At 48.5% G+C, this 18,914-nt stretch overlaps 1 protein-coding gene across 2 annotated transcripts; it reads left to right on the top strand.

The window, feature by feature from the left end:
• Positions 1–557: 557 nt before the first annotated feature.
• sh2b2 (SH2B adaptor protein 2) lies at positions 558–18,446 on the top strand. Of its 2 annotated transcripts, none has more exons than XM_076140742.1 (9): positions 558–694; positions 5,416–6,367; positions 9,463–9,564; positions 10,057–10,148; positions 10,535–10,635; positions 10,735–10,896; positions 11,231–11,430; positions 12,429–12,603; positions 13,951–18,446. In XM_076140742.1, exons 2-9 carry the CDS (start codon positions 5,447–5,449, stop codon positions 14,271–14,273), a joined length of 2,076 nt encoding a protein of 691 aa, XP_075996857.1. In that variant the 5' UTR covers positions 558–694; positions 5,416–5,446; the 3' UTR covers positions 14,274–18,446. The 2 variants fall into 2 exon arrangements, with proteins under 2 accessions (XP_075996857.1, XP_075996865.1); XM_076140750.1 differs by lacking the exon at positions 558–694 and adding an exon at positions 4,974–5,133.
• Positions 18,447–18,914: the final 468 nt, after the last annotated feature.

Below are 18,914 nucleotides of genomic sequence, written 5' to 3'. Positions count from 1 at the left end.
GTGTGTGTGTGTGTGTGTGTGTAATAGGAGTGTTTTCTTTCTTTCTTTCATTCACTCATTCATTCACAATACACACGTACTTTGACTTACTGTATTGATAGAGTGACTCGGCTCCTTTAAGAGCAGCCATTGGTGGCTGTTAAGTAGATCAGTGAAACACACACACACACACACACACTCTCGCCCCCTATTGAAGGAAGCGGTGGTCAATTTCCCTTAGAAATGCAGAACATGCTAGCACCGAACTGCCCTTCAAAATAAAATCATCTAAATGTCAGTCATTTTGTCACATTAAATTCTCACTAAATTGTGAATCCGGAATTTTATGTCGCTTACTCTGTCACACACACACACACACACACACACACACACACACACACACACACACACACACACACACACACACACAGGATTGACAGGCCACTGAATGAAGCAGACTATCAGATAAACTCAACTGCGGGCTTATACTTTGAAGGCAGCTTCCGAAAGTGCTGTCGTGCGTGCGTGTGTGTCTCTTTTGTGTCTGCGGAGCTGAAGGTGCAGCGCAGCTCAGTGCGTCGAGCGGAGAGATGGAGGCAGCGCTGCCAGGCTGCAGGACATCGCGACCAGCGGAGAGCATCGTCATGTTCGATCCCCAGTAATCAGCATCGGCTACCAATCGGCACTGACGTCATGAATCCGGACCCTTATTGAGGTGAGATCTATTTTCTGCCGGTGCGTTTTATTTCTCGTTAGAGCGAACAGACGCGTTTAGGCGCACGTTAAAGGCTGTAGAGACGCACCGGGGCTGATGAGGAGGAGGAGGCGGTGATGAAGGAGAACAACAGGCTCCAGGTGCTGAGGAAGAGGAGGAGGAGAGGAGGAGGGAGCCCGTGCTTATGCTCTTATTCAACCCGATACAGATACGCAGCTGGATTTGATTGGCGGACGGGGAGCAAATGAATCGGTTGATGATGATGATGGTGATGGTGGTTTTAGGTGGCGAACACGCGGAGGGCGTCTGTGGTGTGGTGCGTGTGTGTGTGTGTATTTGGAGTGGGGGTCGCGGTGCGGTAAGGGGCTTCACCGATAATCCACTTAATAGCCTGGAGGGAGTGAAGACTAATCAGTGGAAGAGCCAGTCACAGGAGGAGGAAGGCCTGTGAGGATGATGATGATGATGTTTACATCCAGTATTCATTACAGGCTCCCATTCACGGCCTGGAGTCTGGATCCGGATCTGTCAGCCATTCAGCAGCGTTTCCCATTCATGAAGTCCAGCGCAGCCTCACACTGCGCCTCTGTGAGCTCTGTCCCTCTGGAGACTCTGGATGCTCTGTGGGCTCTGTAGACCTGCTGTAGGCTCTTTAGGCTCTGTATTATATGCGATGCTGACTGCCAAAATGATCACAACAGGACAAGAAATGTGCAGTAGAAGTAAAATGGTTCCTCCCGACCTTTAGTGGAACGTTCCATTCATGATCCAACAAAGCCACATGACTCTTATGGAGTTATTAGATATGTTTATTTTCCTTAGATTGATACAAAATGGTTGTAACTTGTTGCTTTGTGGAGATATTTGGTGTGGACTCATCATGTCTGTAGGTCTTTGAGTGATCCATGACCACGCATTAATGCTTAGAAATGAACCTATAAGTTGAGTTAGATACAGATATGTTGACCTATGACCTTTGACCCTGAAACCACTGTGGAAGAAATACCAACATACATACCAACCATATAAGGGTCCATTCAAAGACCGACAGACCTGTAAGAGAGCCACACACATCTACACAGTGAGTCTGGTTTGATTGAGATGCTGGATGCTCACACAGGTTGTGTGTCTCACTGTCTGTGAGCTCATCTGTGATATTAGTTAGACCTGCTGGGAGAGACAGGAAATGGAATTCAGTAATGGTATGTGTGTCTCCCACGCGCTGCATCCTTTATCTCTGACTGCCATATGGACGCCTGAGCTTACTCAATATTTACATTGGGAGAGAGAGAGAGAGAGAGAGAGAGAGAGAGAGAGAGAGAGAGACAGAGAGAGACAGACAGACAGACAGACAGACAGACAGACAGACAGACAGACAGACAGACAGACAGACAGAGAGGGGGGGGTGAGAGAGAGAGGGCAGACAGTAATTAATGGTCTTAATATCTGTGTGACGAGGCTTAAGAACACACAGGCAGCCAGTGTGTGTGTGTGTGTGTGTGTGAGTATGTGTGAGGAATTCTCATCTTCCTCATGCCTGCCTTATTATCATTAAAAGCGACTGTCACACACACACACACACACACAGATTTGGGCAGAAATAAAGGTTGCAGGAAGCATTGAGTTCAAATTCATAGAGGTCAGGTCAAAGGTCACCCTCTTCCTCCTGTGAGTATGTAGTGTCGATCCTCCTCCTCCTCCTCCTCTTCCTCCTCTGATCCGTCCGTTTCTAAGTGAACCCTGGCCGAGGTGAGAACAGGTTTCTGACACCAGGGCCGATCTGAGGGAGCACGCTGGGGGTTATGGGTAATGTAAACAGGAAGTACACAGCAGTCCAGCAGCGCCGGTGTTGGAATGAGAAAGAAAATGAAAGTGTCTCTTGAAAATGAGCTGACGAAGATATGTAGAAACCCTCAACGCTTTTGTTTGTGCGTTTGTCTCTACGTGGCTCTGCCTCCATAGAGCCTCACACAAGTGAAGGCCTCACACATGTCACGGCCTACACGCTGCCCGGGTGAGCTGATGATGATGAAGATGATGATGTGTGGCTGTGCTGCTCGCTGATCCCTGGGGTCAGAACACGACATCACCCATCAACTTCAGCAGCCAATCAGTGACAGCCTCCTTGGAGCAACTTGTGTTTGTGTGTGCGTGTGTGTGTGTGTGCGTGTGTGTGTGTGTGTGTGTGTTTGATGCAGGAGTCCACAGCAAGTGTATCTACTGTGTGTGATGTGTAATTGAGGCACTGTGTGTGCAGTAAATGTACTCCCCTCCATGTGACAGAGGTATCAGCTCCTCTCCCCAGGGTAAACCAGGAGGAAGGAGGAGGAGGAGGATTTGACCTCAGACAGGCAGGAGGAAGAGGAGCGGAGGCAGCGGGTGAAGATGTGTCCCTCAGGCTTCGTCTCTGCTCCCGTCGGTCCTGAAGCGTCTCCGATTCTTTACGTTCCACCTCCGCACGCTGATTGTTTTAGCAGCTGGCCCGAGGAGCCAAAACACGACCCCCGCACTGTAACTGCCCTGTAACCCCCCCCTACACACACACACACACACACACACACACACACACACACCCTCACTCATTCATGTCCCACACACACTGGACTTTGTTTCCTTGCTCACATTCCAGGCTGAAGTTTCCCCAAATCAGATTTCTTACATTTGTACATTAATGTGAAGGAACGTTTCTCTCATATCAGGTTTGGCCAGTAGGAGGCGCTGCAGAGTCTCAGCTTATGGATTCCTTTACATCCTTTACATCCTGAGGCCTTCGTGTCTCTGCTGCTCCTGTTTCTCTCCTCCTGAGCTTCTCAGTGTCGTTGGCTTCGCTTTGCTGATTCTCACAAAAACCTGAACGCTGTCCACTTCCTCCAGGGTCTCATGGCTTCAGTTTCATGCTGACTCGCTGACTCTCTGTGTGTGTGTGTGCGTGTGTGTGTGTGTGGGCGTAGTCAGTTCAGTATCCTTGCAAAAGACACATCCTGGTCTGAGCAGAAGGGCAGCAGTTGGAGACGTGCGTGTGTGTGTTGTTGTTTTGTGCTGAATGAGGGGAAAGTTTGGCCCCGTGTAGCTTTTATAAATAACTGAACTGGACTGATTGACCCACTGCCAGCAACACACATGCACACACACACATATACGCACGCACACACAGCAAGATAATTGTTTAAGCAACAACCTGCGATACACACTTTAGCTCATAAATCCTGTGTGGTGTCGATAAATGAATGAGCGGACGATTGTGAATGAATTTATGAATGGAGATTGTGGGGATTTAGAGTTGGGATAAGATCCGATCAACTTTATTAATGAAACTAGAGCGCTCTTCATACATAAGCGCCACTCTTCATCACATCTTCTCCCTCCCTGATCTGTCCTTTGGTTTGTTCCTGTGGGATTTGGAAGCCGAATGTGTGTGTGTGTGTGTCACTACTTTCCGATGGAGTTTGGCTCTAATCCCTGATGAAAACACAACGTGCACTGACGCTTTAGAGCGTGACGATGAAGCGGCTCCCAAAGGACATGCAGTGCAGCCGTATGTGTGTGTGTGTGTGTGTATGTGTGTGTGTGTGTGTGTGTGTGTGTGTGTGTGTGTGTACTCTATTGGTTTGCATAAGAGTGTAAATCTCAGAGGAAACAGGAGCCCAGCTGCTCTCAGAAGCTTCACAGCTCAGCCCACTGACACCAGATCTCTTCTATCTTCGCAATTTACACCAATAATCAAACGTTCGACCGCTCCACGCCGTCTCCAGATGCTGAGCCTCACAGACGCTGATCCTCACAGGCTCACACTCCGTTTACAGGCTCGTGCTTAGTTGCGTAGTTTAGTTTCACTTTTGTATTTCACACTGTGACCCCAAGTTTATGTAACGGTCCCCAAACAACAACAAGATTAAAGATGACATCGTTAAAACATGATTTGCTACCCTAAGGTCACCAGGAGGTCAATGTTTGCCTTTATCACAGGGTAGATTAATGATCAGAGCATTGAGGGGCTATAAAGCTAAATCAGAAGAATCAATTCGTCGTCTGATGGGTGTGTGATCCACATGTGAACATCCATGTAAACCTGCCGGCTGATGTCGCTCTGGATGTTGTTAGTGAGCGCGTTAGAGCCCCTCTGCAGACAGTGAGGGGGTGTAGCGATGTGGCGTCGCTCGGCCACAGGAGAGGGAGGGAGGGAGGGAGGGAGGGAGGGAGGGAGGGAGGGGGCGTGGAGGACTGAGTCATACACACAGTCTGGAGCAGAGCAGAGGAAGGATGAGTCGCTGTGAGTGAGAGGAGGAGAGCTCAGGCATGAAGCTCTACAGTCGCTCTGCTTAGTCCAACTGCTGCTTCACCTGCTCGGACATGAAGGACTCCAGGGCTTTGTGGAGATTTCACCCGTTAACAAAGTAACCTGAGGTTTTACTGCGATCACCATGGATCTGTTACTCTGAGTAAGCCGACTACAAGTGACGTTGTTTTCAGTCTCTTGTCACTTTGCCTGCAGCTTCATACAGAAAGTTATATTGTGATCATGATATGAAGTGCGATTGTTGTCTGGCAGTGTGTTGGTGTGTGTCCAGGTCACAGTGCAAAAAGGTTCTACGCCCACAAAGTATTCTGTCTAGTCTGTTCAACTTGATTTGGGTCACATTGAAGTGTTTACATGACATTAAAGCATAGTGACACTGACTGCTTCCTCCCACAGTGACGCTCTGCTCTTCATCCCTCTGCAGCATCTCCTCTGTGGGTTGGCATGGCCCAGTGATGAACGGAGCGGTGCAGCCCGGTAGCCCGGAGCTCTCCTCCTCGTGCCCGCTGCCCGACTGGCGAGAGTTCTGTGAGCTCCACGCCCGAGCCTCGGCTGCAGACTTCGCCGACAAGTTCCAACGCTTCCTGTCAGAGAACCCGTGCTACGACTCGCCCGGCGCCGACGCCAGCTTCTCACAGCACTTTGCCAACCATTTCTTGGAGTGTTTCTCTGCGGCGCTGACCCAGGCCCGGGAGAGCCAGGCGTCCTCTCCCGGGGAGGACGGCTGCAACCTGCCGTCCAAGTACAGCATCGTCCCTTTTCTTGGCATCCAAGGCTGCCCGCTGTCCTACGGTCACGACCTCTACCAGAGACGCAAGGACGCCGGGGCCTCCAGTGAATCCCTGGACAGTATGGACAGCGGAGGGGGAGGGATAGAAGGCGGAGGCGTCGGCACCGCCGCCTCCCGAGGCCTCCAGCCCGTCCACAAGGTGTCGGCCCTGGGACAGTCCCGTAGCTCAGAGGACGTGTCGGTGAGCCACCCCAAAGCTCGCTTCAAGAAGGGCTTCTCCCTGAGGAACATGAGCCTGTGTGTGGTGGACGGCGTGAAGGAGATGTGGCACAGACGAGCCTCGCCTGAGCCCGAGATGCCCCCCGGAGCCAGGAGAGCCAACGGCGGCGGAGGAGGAGGAGGAGGAGGAGGAGGAGGGGAGGCGGCCGGGGAGAGGTGGTCCCAAAAGCTGCGGCTCCCCAGAGGCTCCCAGGGCCACAAAGCAGAGCTGCTGGAGATCCAGAGGGAGGGGGCGCTGAGGTACATGGTGGCCGACGACACTAACTGCATGGGGGCCGCACAGTGGCAGAAGTGTCGCCTGCTGCTCAGGAAGACCAAGAGGGAGGAGGGGGAGAGGTTCCTGCTGGAGTTCTATGTGCCACCCAAGGTAAACACACACACACACACACACACACACACACACACACACACACACACACACACACACAAACACTCAGTTTAGGATAGAAACATTCTGGGTCAGGTCAGTGTGACTCAGCTGTAAGGTGATAGGTCAATAACTTTCATGTTTTTACGTCACACTGGAAAGTGGAGTGTGTGTGTGTGTGGTTATGATCTCAACACGATTACATCATACAACCTGGGAAAAGCTTCCGTCTTAGGAGAGGGGAGGGGTCGCTTTCATGAAATCTGTGCGTTTTGCAATCATTAAGTAATGTTTTTAAAAAAAGGGAAGTTTGAAACAGGAATAACAGAACTAAAATGATTTAAGTGCTTTTAGTCAGTTAAACTGATTTGTTTTGTTAAATCACAGACGTGTCCCCTTCAGGGTGGTGAGGTCATTAGAACATGGAGACTTAGAGGATACTTTGGCAGAACGCGGAGCTGAGACATAAATTTAAACTGATAACCCAACCTCAATGAACCCAAGTGACACACACACACACACACACACACACACACACACACACACACACACACACGTGCATTTGTCAATATAGGATTTCCAGATCGCTGCCTCTGACCTTAAGAAGGCGGCGTGGCTGTGCAGCTGAGTGTGTGTAAATCTGCCACCGTGCTTTGATCTTGGGTGGTGGGAATGAGGGGGGGTAAGGCTGTGTGTGTTTGTGTGTGTGTGTGGGGAGCAGGGGGGGAGAACAGGATTGGGAGTGGGGGCGAAGGAGGCGCTAGATAGCCGGAGAAGATGTGGCATCGTTTTCTGTGTGAGTGTAAGGTTCCCTGTTATGTGCAAAAAATAAATATTGATCGGTCGACCGCACTCAGGTGACGAACAAGAAAATATTATTCCTTCTTAGAGGAACTGAAACTCTGAGGAGCGGCGAGCGAGACGCACCAACAGAAACGTAATAATCAAGCTTCAGCAATTTCATCTGTTGTGGTCAAAGCTGCATGTGGTGTTTCTCTGCCTGACACTAAAATAAGCTGCAGCAGATGAATGCTGGGAAACTATGAGAGGCAACCAAGGGAGCAAACGTGAATGTGCAGCCTGACCTTTGCACCGGCTGCTGTCAGCGTGTCCGGCTTCACCCTGATGAAGATGAACCCTAGGGGAGGCAGTAGTCGAGTGGGTCGAGTGGGTAGAGCTTCCGCTTAAGAACCGGAGGCTTGCCGGTTCGAGTCCCTGCCGAGGTGCCCCTGAGCAAGGCACCGAACCCTCAATTGCTCCCCCCTCTGCGAAGGGTGGTAATATAATGTAATGTAAGTCGCTTTGGATAAAAGCGTCTGCCAAATGATCGTAATGTAATGTAATGTAATGAAGACGAGCTGCACAAGATTCCCAATATGAGCCTGTCAGACCAAGGAAACTCCTGCCCACTGCACGTTTCTCAGTACCAGAGAGCTGCACAGGGGCCATATCCACCTCATGCAGACCGTGTGTGTATGTACAGTGTGTGAACAGTGTATATGCCCCCCTCACACTCACACACACAGACTGATAGTGCCTCTTTAATTTCACCACAGTTATTCCCAGATGCTTAGAAAACACTTGTGGTGAGGCTGTTTGTGTTCTGCTGCAGGTAGGGACACCACTTCTTTCTCTACTATACAGACACTATATAGAGTCTATACACTATGTATATGCCCCCCCCCCCCCCCCCCCCCCCCTCTCTCTCTCCCCCTACATCTATACAGTATATATGCGCTCTGGTTACATACAGGACAGCTCCAGTGTAATTTCACAGAGAATTCAATTACAGACAGATGAGAGAGACAGAGACAGATGAGAGAGACAGAGACAGATGAGACAGACAGGCGAAGCCGCTTCCCCTTTACACAGATATGACTTGTGAGTGTTACACTTAAGGGCCCGCTTGCAGACTTTCCAGCCCTTGTTCTGTTTGATTCCCTTCCACATGTGGGACAGTGATGATGAGGATGGGAGTCAGGAGTCCTGCTCACAGAGGAGCGACGCTGTTTCACTGCCTGGATGAAACATGAATGAACGCTGCAGCTCCAGACGCCTGCAGCCTCTCTGCTGCTTCATCACTGGACGGACTCTTCTTCTCTTCTTCTCTGGCTCTCTGGTTCTCTCTGGGATTCATGGACACTGTAGCTGCTAAGAATTCTTTAAGAATGAGATGCAAATGAGTTTAATGAATGAATGAATGAATTTAATCTGCAGTGAAACCTTTTGCTCGCTGGGTTGATCCAGTTTTGTGTGGCTTTTATGTGGCACAGATCGTGGCTTGACTGACAGATCTGAAGGTGGGACTTCCTGCTTTGGTCCACAGATGTTTCCCCGGCCAGTGTGTGTGTGTGTGTGTGTGTGTGTGTGTGTGTGCGGGCCGGGTTGTGTGAAGAGTTAAGCTGTGCACGGCAGAGGCACAGGAAATTATCTCTTTAATGCAGGAAGTGTTTTTGGACATCTGATCCTGAGAGGGGAGTTGTTTTGGGGGCGTGGATGGCAGCCAGCAGCACGGGCAGATCAAGATGAGAGCAGTGTTACTCCAGACAGATCAGCTGATAAGCCCCTCTCTTTCTCTCTCTCTCTCTCTCTCTCTCTCTCCCACTCTCCCTCTCTCTCTCTCCTTCCTCTCATTGGATTTGTTAAGATGTCTGTCTGGACTCTGGAACTCTTTTCCTGTTTGTCAGTCAGAATAACAGCCGAGGCGAGTGTGTAGCACTTTGGCAGATTGTGTATTCAAACGTAAACTCTTTGCCTTTTCATGTTTGTCTTATGTTACCCGATTGAGGGAAGTGTTTATCACAGGAAGCAGAGGGTGGAGTTCACACTCAGATACAACCTCCGGTGTTCCTTTTTGGCCAAAACTACTGAAGAGGAGAGATGCTGTGTATTTTAAACCGGGATCCACATGAAACGATGTAATAAAGTCATTAATATGGATTCATATGGGTCACGAACCCATCACCAGCCCCACAACCACACACACACACACACACACACACACACACACACACACACACACACACACACACACACACACACACACACACACACACTAATCCTTGCATCTGGTTTGTTTTGTCTCCGGTTTGCAGTCGTCAAAGCCCAAGGTCAGCATCCCGCTGTCAGCCATCGTGGAGGTGAGGACCACCATGCCGCTGGAGATGCCCGACAGAGACAACACCTTTGTTCTCAAGGTAGGAGATCTCGCCTTTGTAAACAGGATTTCCCTTCGGTTGTATTTGATGCAGCTGTTGTCATGGAGATGTGGAAGAGTTTCAGCTGCATCTTCTCACACGGCTTCATTTTGTAATGTTTTCGATCGTCTACAAATTGTAACGGAGCGACATTACCCTCTGCTACCATCTAGTGGTGACCTAGTGTAAACACGAGACAAGCACTCTGATTGGTTGTCTATGGCCTGCAAATCATCTTTAAATAGTTAACAAATTTAAAAGTATGAACTGGATCAGCCTAAAAATCCGCTGTAATGTTCCTCCCACAACTCACCTCTCTGACACACACACACACACAACTGATTCTACCCAAAATATGTAAAAGACGAGTTTGCTGAGAAAATGTCTGAACTAACTTAGGCCTGTTTTGGATTTTCCCTGCGCTGGGCCCTGATGTGGTCCCTCTCACAGAGCTCAGTGTGTGTGATCGCTGTGTTTTGGCTGCTTCCACAGGTGGAAAACGGGGGCGAGTACATCCTGGAAACCATCGACTCGCTGCAGAAGAACTCCTGGGTCGCTGACATCCAGGACTGCATAGACCCGGGGTAAACCGCCACGTAAATATTTGCTGTTGGCCGAGGGAGGAGAGAAGAGAGAGATGGAGTGATGCAGGGCGGTGAAGGGGGGTTAGAGAGGGAGGGGGAAAGGAGGGGTAACACACACAGTCATCAATCATCCAATTAGTGGAGTTTCTGACAGGTTGCTGTAGTGCAAACACACACATGAACACACACCACTGACGTTCCACTTCAACCTTCCTGACTGAGTGGGCGTTTGTCACGTAAACAGTCCAGATTATTTGGGCCCTTGTTTGTAGGACGTGGATGCGTGTCTGTAATGCTTGTTTGCGTGTGTGTGCATGCCTGTGTGTGTGTACATGCTCTTGTATATGCATTCTGGAGGTTGTAGCCAGGTGTCTGCTTGTGTGCAGGGACAGCGGTGACGACATCGAGCTGGCGTCGTGTCCTCACGGTCAGGCGTCTAAAGACTGCTCCATGGTGGCCTCGTGCAGCTGCGAGCTTCTCTCTGAGGGTGAGAGGCGACACGGCAGCCGCTTACGCAACAGCTCATCGCATCTTTGCACCCAGATGAATGCAACACGTAAACATATTTTTTTAACGCCGTCCTCAGGTGTCTATCGAGCCCCGGAGAGGTCGTGCTCCGCTGCAGCCGAGCACTACAGCGCCCCCTCAGTGCGCTGCAGGGAGCCCCCCTTCACCCAGCACCCGTCACACATGCCTTTAGAGCGCTTCCTGCAGTCCCCAGAGGCCCAGGGCGGCAACCAGGCTGCAGGTAACACACACACACACACAGAGGACATCAGCCACCACCACCTCATATCACAGCTCATATGATACATGTTTAATCAGAAGAGCTGCAGTTACAAATCTGGAACATTCAAGCTTGTCCAGCCTCAGCATCGTCCAGTTCATCTTGATTTAGCAGCAAAAACTGAAACAAAAACACATTTGTATCATAATTTCCCCTCAAATGTGTCGTTACAAAAAGTTTTCTCTCTGTTTTGCTTTCATGTCAGTGTTTATGTAACTGTGACCTTTATTGGTGAAGCTCTCTGTCAGCCTTTGCTCAGTGTGTGTGTGTGTGTGATTCTGCCTTGGCGCTCCAGGCGGTGAAGCAGCCAAAGACTCCGATGGAGACGTGAGCCTGGCAGGGTACCCGTGGTTCCACGGCACGCTGTCCCGCGTGCGTGCGGCTCAGCTGGTGCTGGCGGGCGGGGCCAGGAGTCACGGGCTGTTTGTGATTCGCCAAAGCGAGACACGGCCGGGCGAGTACGTCCTCACCTTTAACTTCCAGGGCAAAGCCAAGGTGAGGCCACACACACGTCTGTGAACGCCGCGTTAACATCCTAACACAACGAATATCTTGATTGATTGATTAAACTGCTTTGTTTGTCATCATAGATTTTACCATGACACAATTGCAAGCATGTAAAGTTGTGTGAGTTTGCTTACTTACTAACTAATAAACAGGAAATGAAGTGACGCATTTACAGACATTTTTAGATGCAAATGGATCACATAGTGTCTGGGCGTGTTTGAGTTAATGAATGTGTGGCTACAAGCATGTGAGTGAGTGAGAGAAAGATGAGGAGAATAGAGGGGAAGAGACAGCAAGAGATGAGAGAGAGAGAGAGAGAGAGAGAGAGAGAGAGAGAGAGAGAGGAGAGGGAGAGGGAGAATGAGGGAGAGAGAGACAGAGCGACTCTGGCAGAGAGACAGACAGAAACAGAGACAGGCCCTTTTATAGTCAGTACAGTGGAGACGCAGCAGCTACAATATTGCATTAAATTTATTGCATTTAACTGCATTTCACAGTTCACCGTGATGCTGCGTTGTGTGGAGCAGAGAAGAGGTTTATATGGATTTTTCAGTTCTCAGCTGTCCAAAGTTATTGATTTTATTTTTAATCTGTGCTGCTCAGTATCAAACTGACGCGTCCTCAGTGAAGGTGTGAGCATAGTGAGGAGGTGTGTCAGATGTTGAGGTGGTGCAGAGGTGCTGTGCAGTGTGTGTGATGGTGTTATCTCGTCCTCTGTGTGTGTCTGTTTGTCTCCCTTCAGCCTCAGGAAGAGACGCTGTAATGTCACGTTTTCTGTCCTCTTGTGTAACGCGATCCTCCTCTCTTATTGCATCACATCCTGCCAGCCGGACGCCTTGAGGAAGTGTCAGCTGCTGCCTCCTCCTCTGGGATGATGCGCTGCACCTCCTGACCTCTGCCTACTTCATATCAATGTCTCACATTCGCTGAACATTCCTTCCTTCTGTCTCCTTCCGTATCCACCCCCCACCCCCCCTCCTCTGCAGCATTTGCGTCTTTCGGTGAACGAGAACGGCCAGTGCCACGTCCACCACCTCTGGTTCCACACCGTGTCGGACATGTTGAGACACTTCCATGCTCATCCCATCCCCTTGGAGTCTGGAGGCTCTGCTGACATCACGCTGCGCTCCTACGTGCAAGTGCAGCGCTGCACGGCCACAGGTACACGCCGCACGTTCTGACCAACCAACCGCTTGCATGGATCACTCAGACCTGTAGCTCTGTCGGGGGAAGGACCTGGTGACTGTGTGATTGACAGGTGGCAGTGTGTTGACACCCATTTTTGGTCCACTGACGTTACAGAAACGCAATAAAAATGTTACTTCATTGGATGTTGATCAGATCATCCAGCAGGTGGCAGCATAATGCAGACGGTGGTGTAAACATGCGAAGAATAGGCTACGAACCAATGCAGTAATCAAACACTACACGTAACATTTGCAAATCCGGTTTTCACTACTGTTTTGTGAACTACATCTTTATTGATTTGCTACAAAAAAAAACATTTTTAGCGTAAAAATGCTTAAGCGATATTTTAGATGTTTTTGACGACACATTCAACTTCCAATTAATGGAAGAGTTGCTAGTGACTCATCTCAAATTTAGCATGAGTGCTCCACTCATCCATCAGGTGACTGAAGGATTTAAGAAGGTGAAGGTGAAGGTGTTCTAAAGTGTTACTAAGTGTTCTAGAATGTGGTGTGTTGATGGAATTCAAACATTTGTACTCACATATGGAGGCAGCGGCTCTAAACCTCCATGACCCTCTGCCCTCTGCCCTCCCAGCTCCTGGCACCGCATGAATGTCCTCCTGTACGCCAGTGAGGGGGCGATTATACCGCAGGCGCTTTGCACGCAGGCCGAGACTCCGGCCCTCCCCCCCGACCCACCCCGGCGGTCACAAAGAGGCCCTCTGTCCCCCCCCTAGCCCCGGGCCTGCACACACCCACATGCTGGTATAGAGCAAGGATCTGATCCACAGCATAAAAGGCTTTATTGATGCTCTGCTCAGGCGTGTCTTTGGCCGCAGTGTTGTTGGTGTTATTGACCACCAAGAGAAAGGATAATAAAGGAGGCACACACTGCCTGTGTTTACATGCCGCTCTATGAAGGAGGCCTCTGTAGCAAACTCAGGAACAACTACAAACACGCTCACAGAGACGCTACGCTGCCTCACTTCCTGTTTACCATATTTGCAGTCGATTACGTTTTCCGGGACTTTACGGGAATGAAATGTCTTGGGTGCAGTGAGGTCCTGACAGAGAAGCGAGGTACCAATTTCCTGTTTACCTGACCAGTAGGTAGCGCCGTCACAGAACCTATTGGGGGTCGCACAAAGGCAATGTGTGACGTTTAGTGTCAACGTTGCTGAGATAAAGCCTCACTTCATGTTTAACGTCTTCGTACTCGTAAGTTTCATCCAAATCCAATAAACAGTTTTGTTGACTTGCTACTGCAATGTTGAACGCTCTCTATCCTTCCTCCTCCCTCTTCTTCTCTCCTCCCCAGATGCGACCCTGCCTCCCATCCTCACTCCTCCCAGAGACGCAGGCTGCAGAACGGACTCAGCTCAGCCGGCCCTGCACCCTCCGGGGGTCCCGGCGCCTGCGGGGCCCCCTTCCGACGTCGTGCTCTCCTCCAGCAGCTCCTCCTCGCCCACGGCCCCGCCCTCCCTCTCGCGCAGTGACCCGGGCACAGGAGGAGGCCTGCAGAGCCGCAGCAACAGCTCCGAGCGCCTGCTGGAGGCCTCGAGTGCCGCGTCTGACGACTACCACGACGCCGACGGGACACGCAGGGCCCGAGCTGTGGAGAACCAGTACTCTTTCTACTAAATCATCCGGAGGTTCGCTGGGTTGATGAGCAGAATATGAGGCTCAGGCGTGACGCGGGACGCTGCACTGCTGATGACCGCGGCCCACATCGTTGGATCGCACGTCCTTTTGTTTGTTTGTTTAAATCCCAAGGCAATTTCCTGTTTCTGTGATGCACGCTGATCTCAGTCCTGCTGTGCGTCCACACCGGTAATCCCTCAGGCCCTCCGCTCGTGTTTCAGCCTCTGTTGTCACGGATATTAGAAAGAAGTGCAGACGTGATGGCGTGTGAGCAAATGAGGAAAGCAGAGACGGAGATGAAGGCTACAAAACGCGGCAGTGGAGATGCGTGTAGGCGTGGGGTTCGAGAGGAAGTCATTTAGTTTAGTCATATGGCTTTGATTCGCCTCATCACTCTTTTTCCTGTTCACCCCTTACCCACAGTTCCCTGGGAGCAGAGCCCGTGTCACCGCCCCGCTGAAGGAGCAAGAGTTGAAATGACCCTGAAGAAGCAGCCGGGCCCCTCAGAGCTCCTCTGAGGCCCTGGAGCCCCTCCCCTCCCCCGACATGTTTGCTAAGCTGCTCTGAGTCCGCCCCGGATATCCTCACTGTCCCCGCCGGGTTTTCCCACAAAGTCCTGCTCAACGGCAACATCAGTGCAGCAATCACGGCGGTCTTAGCTGCTAGCTGTTAGCATGCCGTTTCCTATCGCATTATTTTTTCCTCCAAACATGAACTGACGAAAAGGCAAAGAGTCCAGGAAGGAATTCCACATTTTCGCAGTTACAGTTATGAAGCCTGCGCTAACAGCTACATGGCCATGTTCACCCAAACCGCTTCATTATGATGTGCTCCAAGTGACCAATCACATTGTTGTTGTCGGGCTAAAGAAGGGAAAACAGTAGTGTGCTGAGTGTGAAGTGTTCACAGTCACTATGTGTGAAACAATGTGAAACATCTGTGTGTAGCATCACCCCATCTACGTCTATTCACTTTAGCTAGCAACAACAACTATTTCACTGATTTTAGCTGTGTCCAAAAGGTAAACAACACATAATTACTGTGCAGTGAACTTTGTCCGCTAATCTAAATAGTGTTGTATTATAAGCAGTAGCTTGTACAAATATGAGCTTAATTACAACTATGTGCTGAACAAAAATAGCTTTGCGTTTGTGATGTTGTGGGCCGTTAGCAAGACTGCTAACTGCTGTCACTAACGTATTATCATTCTAGCTGAGTGTATAAACGCTTCAGTCGTCATCTCAGGGACGACCGAGATGTCACCAGCCTTTTGTTTACATTTATAAACTATCACATCACAAAAGTTAAAAAGCTATCACAGTATAGTGCATGTTTGGGACACAGCAAAATAAATAGCACAGTCATCATGCGTGTCATGGATGTCGACTAATTCACGTCTGCTGTCATCACGTGGGGCAGGAAGTGAGCGTACATGTGCTATAAAGTTTGGTTCTGTTTGTTTTGTCATATCGTGTCTGTCACTATTGATGATGATGTCATCCATCACAATCATATCAGTCCACAAATGAAATGCAGGTTCATACTTTTTACGCTAATGTTCTGCTTCGTACTGATCACGCTTGTCTCCACACACGTCCGCTCGCACCTTTTGATTGATAGCAGCAACATAACCACAGCTTATCACACAGTGTCAGGGGCGAGACGTGGAGCCCTGGGAGCTCTGGGCGCTCTGGGAGCTCTGGGAGCAACGGGAGCCCTGGGAAGGTTCTCAAGCACCCAAATTAAATACTGTAGGAGCTAAATAGCTACCAAACGGATTGATGCATTTGTTAATACAGGGCCGAAAAGTAGACAACAACTGAATCATATTTATTGAAGTTTCCTGATGGTGTTTTACATTGTGATCGGTTGAAAAATACATGAAACATTAAATAGATAATAATAATAATAATGATAATACTTATTATTATAATTGTGACAAAAAAGTCAGGAAGAAATGTAAGATAAAAACAGAAAATACATATAAACACACAAACAGCATATTAAACAGTGATATTACTTTAAAATAATTTTCAAATCTTCGCAATCTTCTGCACAGAAATGTCAGGTTTGGGGTCGAGTTTGGGCCTTATTATAAAATAAAAGCTGCACGTTAGAATGCAAGGCTGCTTTTATATGTGTTCAATCTAATATATTAATTCTAGGTTTATAGCCATTGGGGGTCCTTTTACCAGGGGGACCCAGGCTAACGCACACCTCGCCTTACAGTGAAGTCCGCCCCTGCACGTTGTCTTACAGGTCAGTTCCAAGGGTACGACGCCTGACAGGAGTGCTGTTCTGCTGCCATGCTAGGCTCGTTCTCTCGGCTCGTTCTCTATTTGCGTGCTGGTGTAGTAGAGTCCAAATCATTTTGATATTGATGGTGTACTCCAGGTCCCTCCGTCCGGTGCTGCTTCTGTATTCAAGTTCATCATATTATTAAACGGTAAAATAGAGATACGCTGTTAAAATAGAAGTTCACTTTAAAGTAACGCCTTGATCATTTTAGCATCGTTCCAAATCCAGCATTCACCGGAGGGACTTTGGTTTGTTTTTTAGAGAGGCGGCAGTGTTTTATACTGTTTGTGTGACCTGCATGGTTCAGGCAGTAAAATGACAGGTATTAGATGGCCATGCTTGAATGGAAAGAGGATACATTTATTTATTTTTTTCCTTCAATTCTCAGCTTAAACTAATGCATTTACAATATGTAGGAACAACTCCGCAAGTATGTATTGTACAAACTCCCATCAGAGCACCAAACATCACCTAAGATATCCATCAGCGCTTCTTCTGTTAAACTGGACTTCACAGTTTCCACGGTTCTGAAAGTCCTGGAAGAGTTTGAAAATGTGTTTTCCAGACCTGGAAATGGCTGAAACGTTTCGGGAAAAGTCATGGAATGTTGTAATGATGATTACAATCCGGAGCAGTCAAACTAGAACCTGCGAAGTGAAAACAATGAAGAAATTTGTATTTTCTTCACTCATGCTCTCGTATCATCTGAGAGCTTTACAATAGTCCAGGTGCGATGAGATAAACGAACGTAATAGCTGTTTCTTTATCTTTACAACACTTTAGGCCGCCATCAAAAAGGTTTTTAGCTGCTGTTTCAATATTAGGAGACAAAAAGCTGAAGCTTGGCAGAAACCTGCAGTAACTGAAACTCCTATAAGTTTTCTTTGCCTTAAGCTCGAGGAAATATTTGTGATCCATTTTTTGAACTTCTCGTAGGCATTGGTGAAGGAAAGCAGCACGCTGATGTGTGCAGGCTTTATCAGCGCGTCGTCTGCAGAAACATGATCAGAGATGCCAAGACGACGTTGCCCACAGGAAGCTTCTACTTGAATGAGTGGCGCAGCAACATTACACATAATCTACATATATATACTATTGCTATATGTCAGTAAGAATAACTGTGATACCCGGGTGATCTTACAAAATCTCATGGTTTTCAGCTCATTTACATCTGAACAACACAGATCCATAAGGGTTCATTCAAAGACTACAGACCTGTAAGAGAACCACAAACATCTACACAGTGAGACAACTTACATAGAAACAGCCACAGAGAAAGTTTGGACATAAATCACCTGAAAGTCAGCAGAGTATCGTTTTACCTCCTTGAAAGAGGTTTAAAAGCATGTTAAACAAACTTTCAACCTGTCATATAGTATCACTATAAGCAAACATCTCTCAAACAAAGAGTGCACAGGCAGCGAGCAGCTAAATAATCTGTCAAACGTATGCAACCTCTGTTCAGTTAGAAGAAACATATCAACACGCTGCTCCTGTGGTTTCCAGCATGGCCATTTAGCTTCAGAGGAGACATTTCGCCTTCAGCGGAGGAGTGAAGCGGTTTCATGTGCCAATTTGAATCCTATTTTTTGAAACATATTTATTCCTCAGCTGTTGTAAAGTACATTTTTCCTATCGAGTCCTATTTATGTACGATTGATTCTTCTTGATGAAACCTCCTCAGTGGATCGTGTGCTTTGCAGAGCTCATCTCACATATCAGACTCCCCCACGTTTCCTTCTTATTTTCTTAACTCTTCTTAAAGCTGATTTTTCTGTTGTCTGACTGAGTTTTGATGAGTCTGTGCAATTTTGTACAAAGTGATGTACTTGACATACTACTTTATATTTCTGTGAATAAAATGTGAACAAATTACTTCAGATGTTTGTTCATTCATTCATTCAGTCATCAGAGTGGAAAATGCGTGGGCGTGACATGAAAGGGGAATGTGGATGTGAAAGGTCAAAGGGTCATAATATGAAGGGGAGTTGTTTATGTCTGCAGAGATGAAACCATTGCTCTTCTGGTTCTCATTTAACTCCATGAGGTCCACAGCCTCATAGCAGCTTGCAGCTCAGCCCTCAAACTCCTTTAATAAACTCATAAAACAGCACCTCCACCGGCATTCCATGATGTTGAACTTTTAATGGTTATAATGATTCTTTTTCATTTCTCTCCAACAATCGGACCATCAAAAATATGATGGTCCGAGCGTTGGCGCCTGATCAACACGTGCCAACATTTCCATCTGGTTCATTTGGCGGATGTTGGATGTGTGCAGGAAGCAAAGACAGGTGGGAGTGAGTTTATCTGAGTTTACTTTAGTTTGTCAGCAGAGGCCCG

The sequence above is a fragment of the Genypterus blacodes genome, unplaced genomic scaffold (genome assembly GCF_046128005.1).
Source record: "Genypterus blacodes isolate CSIRO-AG114 ecotype Tasmania unplaced genomic scaffold, CSIRO-AGI_Gbla_v1 ptg000003l_1, whole genome shotgun sequence".
Lineage (NCBI taxonomy): Eukaryota > Metazoa > Chordata > Actinopteri > Ophidiiformes > Ophidiidae > Genypterus > Genypterus blacodes.
The sequence above is the reverse complement of the archived record's forward strand: the minus strand, read 5'-3'. Positions and strand labels throughout refer to the sequence as shown.

Coding starts and splice junctions, on each gene's coding strand:
- sh2b2 (XM_076140742.1), top strand. CDS start 5,447: ATGAACGGAGCGGTGCAGCCCGGTAGCCCGGAGCTCTCCTCCTCGTGC. Junction 9,565..10,056: donor ACAACACCTTTGTTCTCAAG/GTAGGAGATCTC, acceptor CTGCTTCCACAG/GTGGAAAACGGGGGCGAGTA. Junction 10,897..11,230: donor GGGCGGCAACCAGGCTGCAG/GTAACACACACA, acceptor TTGGCGCTCCAG/GCGGTGAAGCAGCCAAAGAC.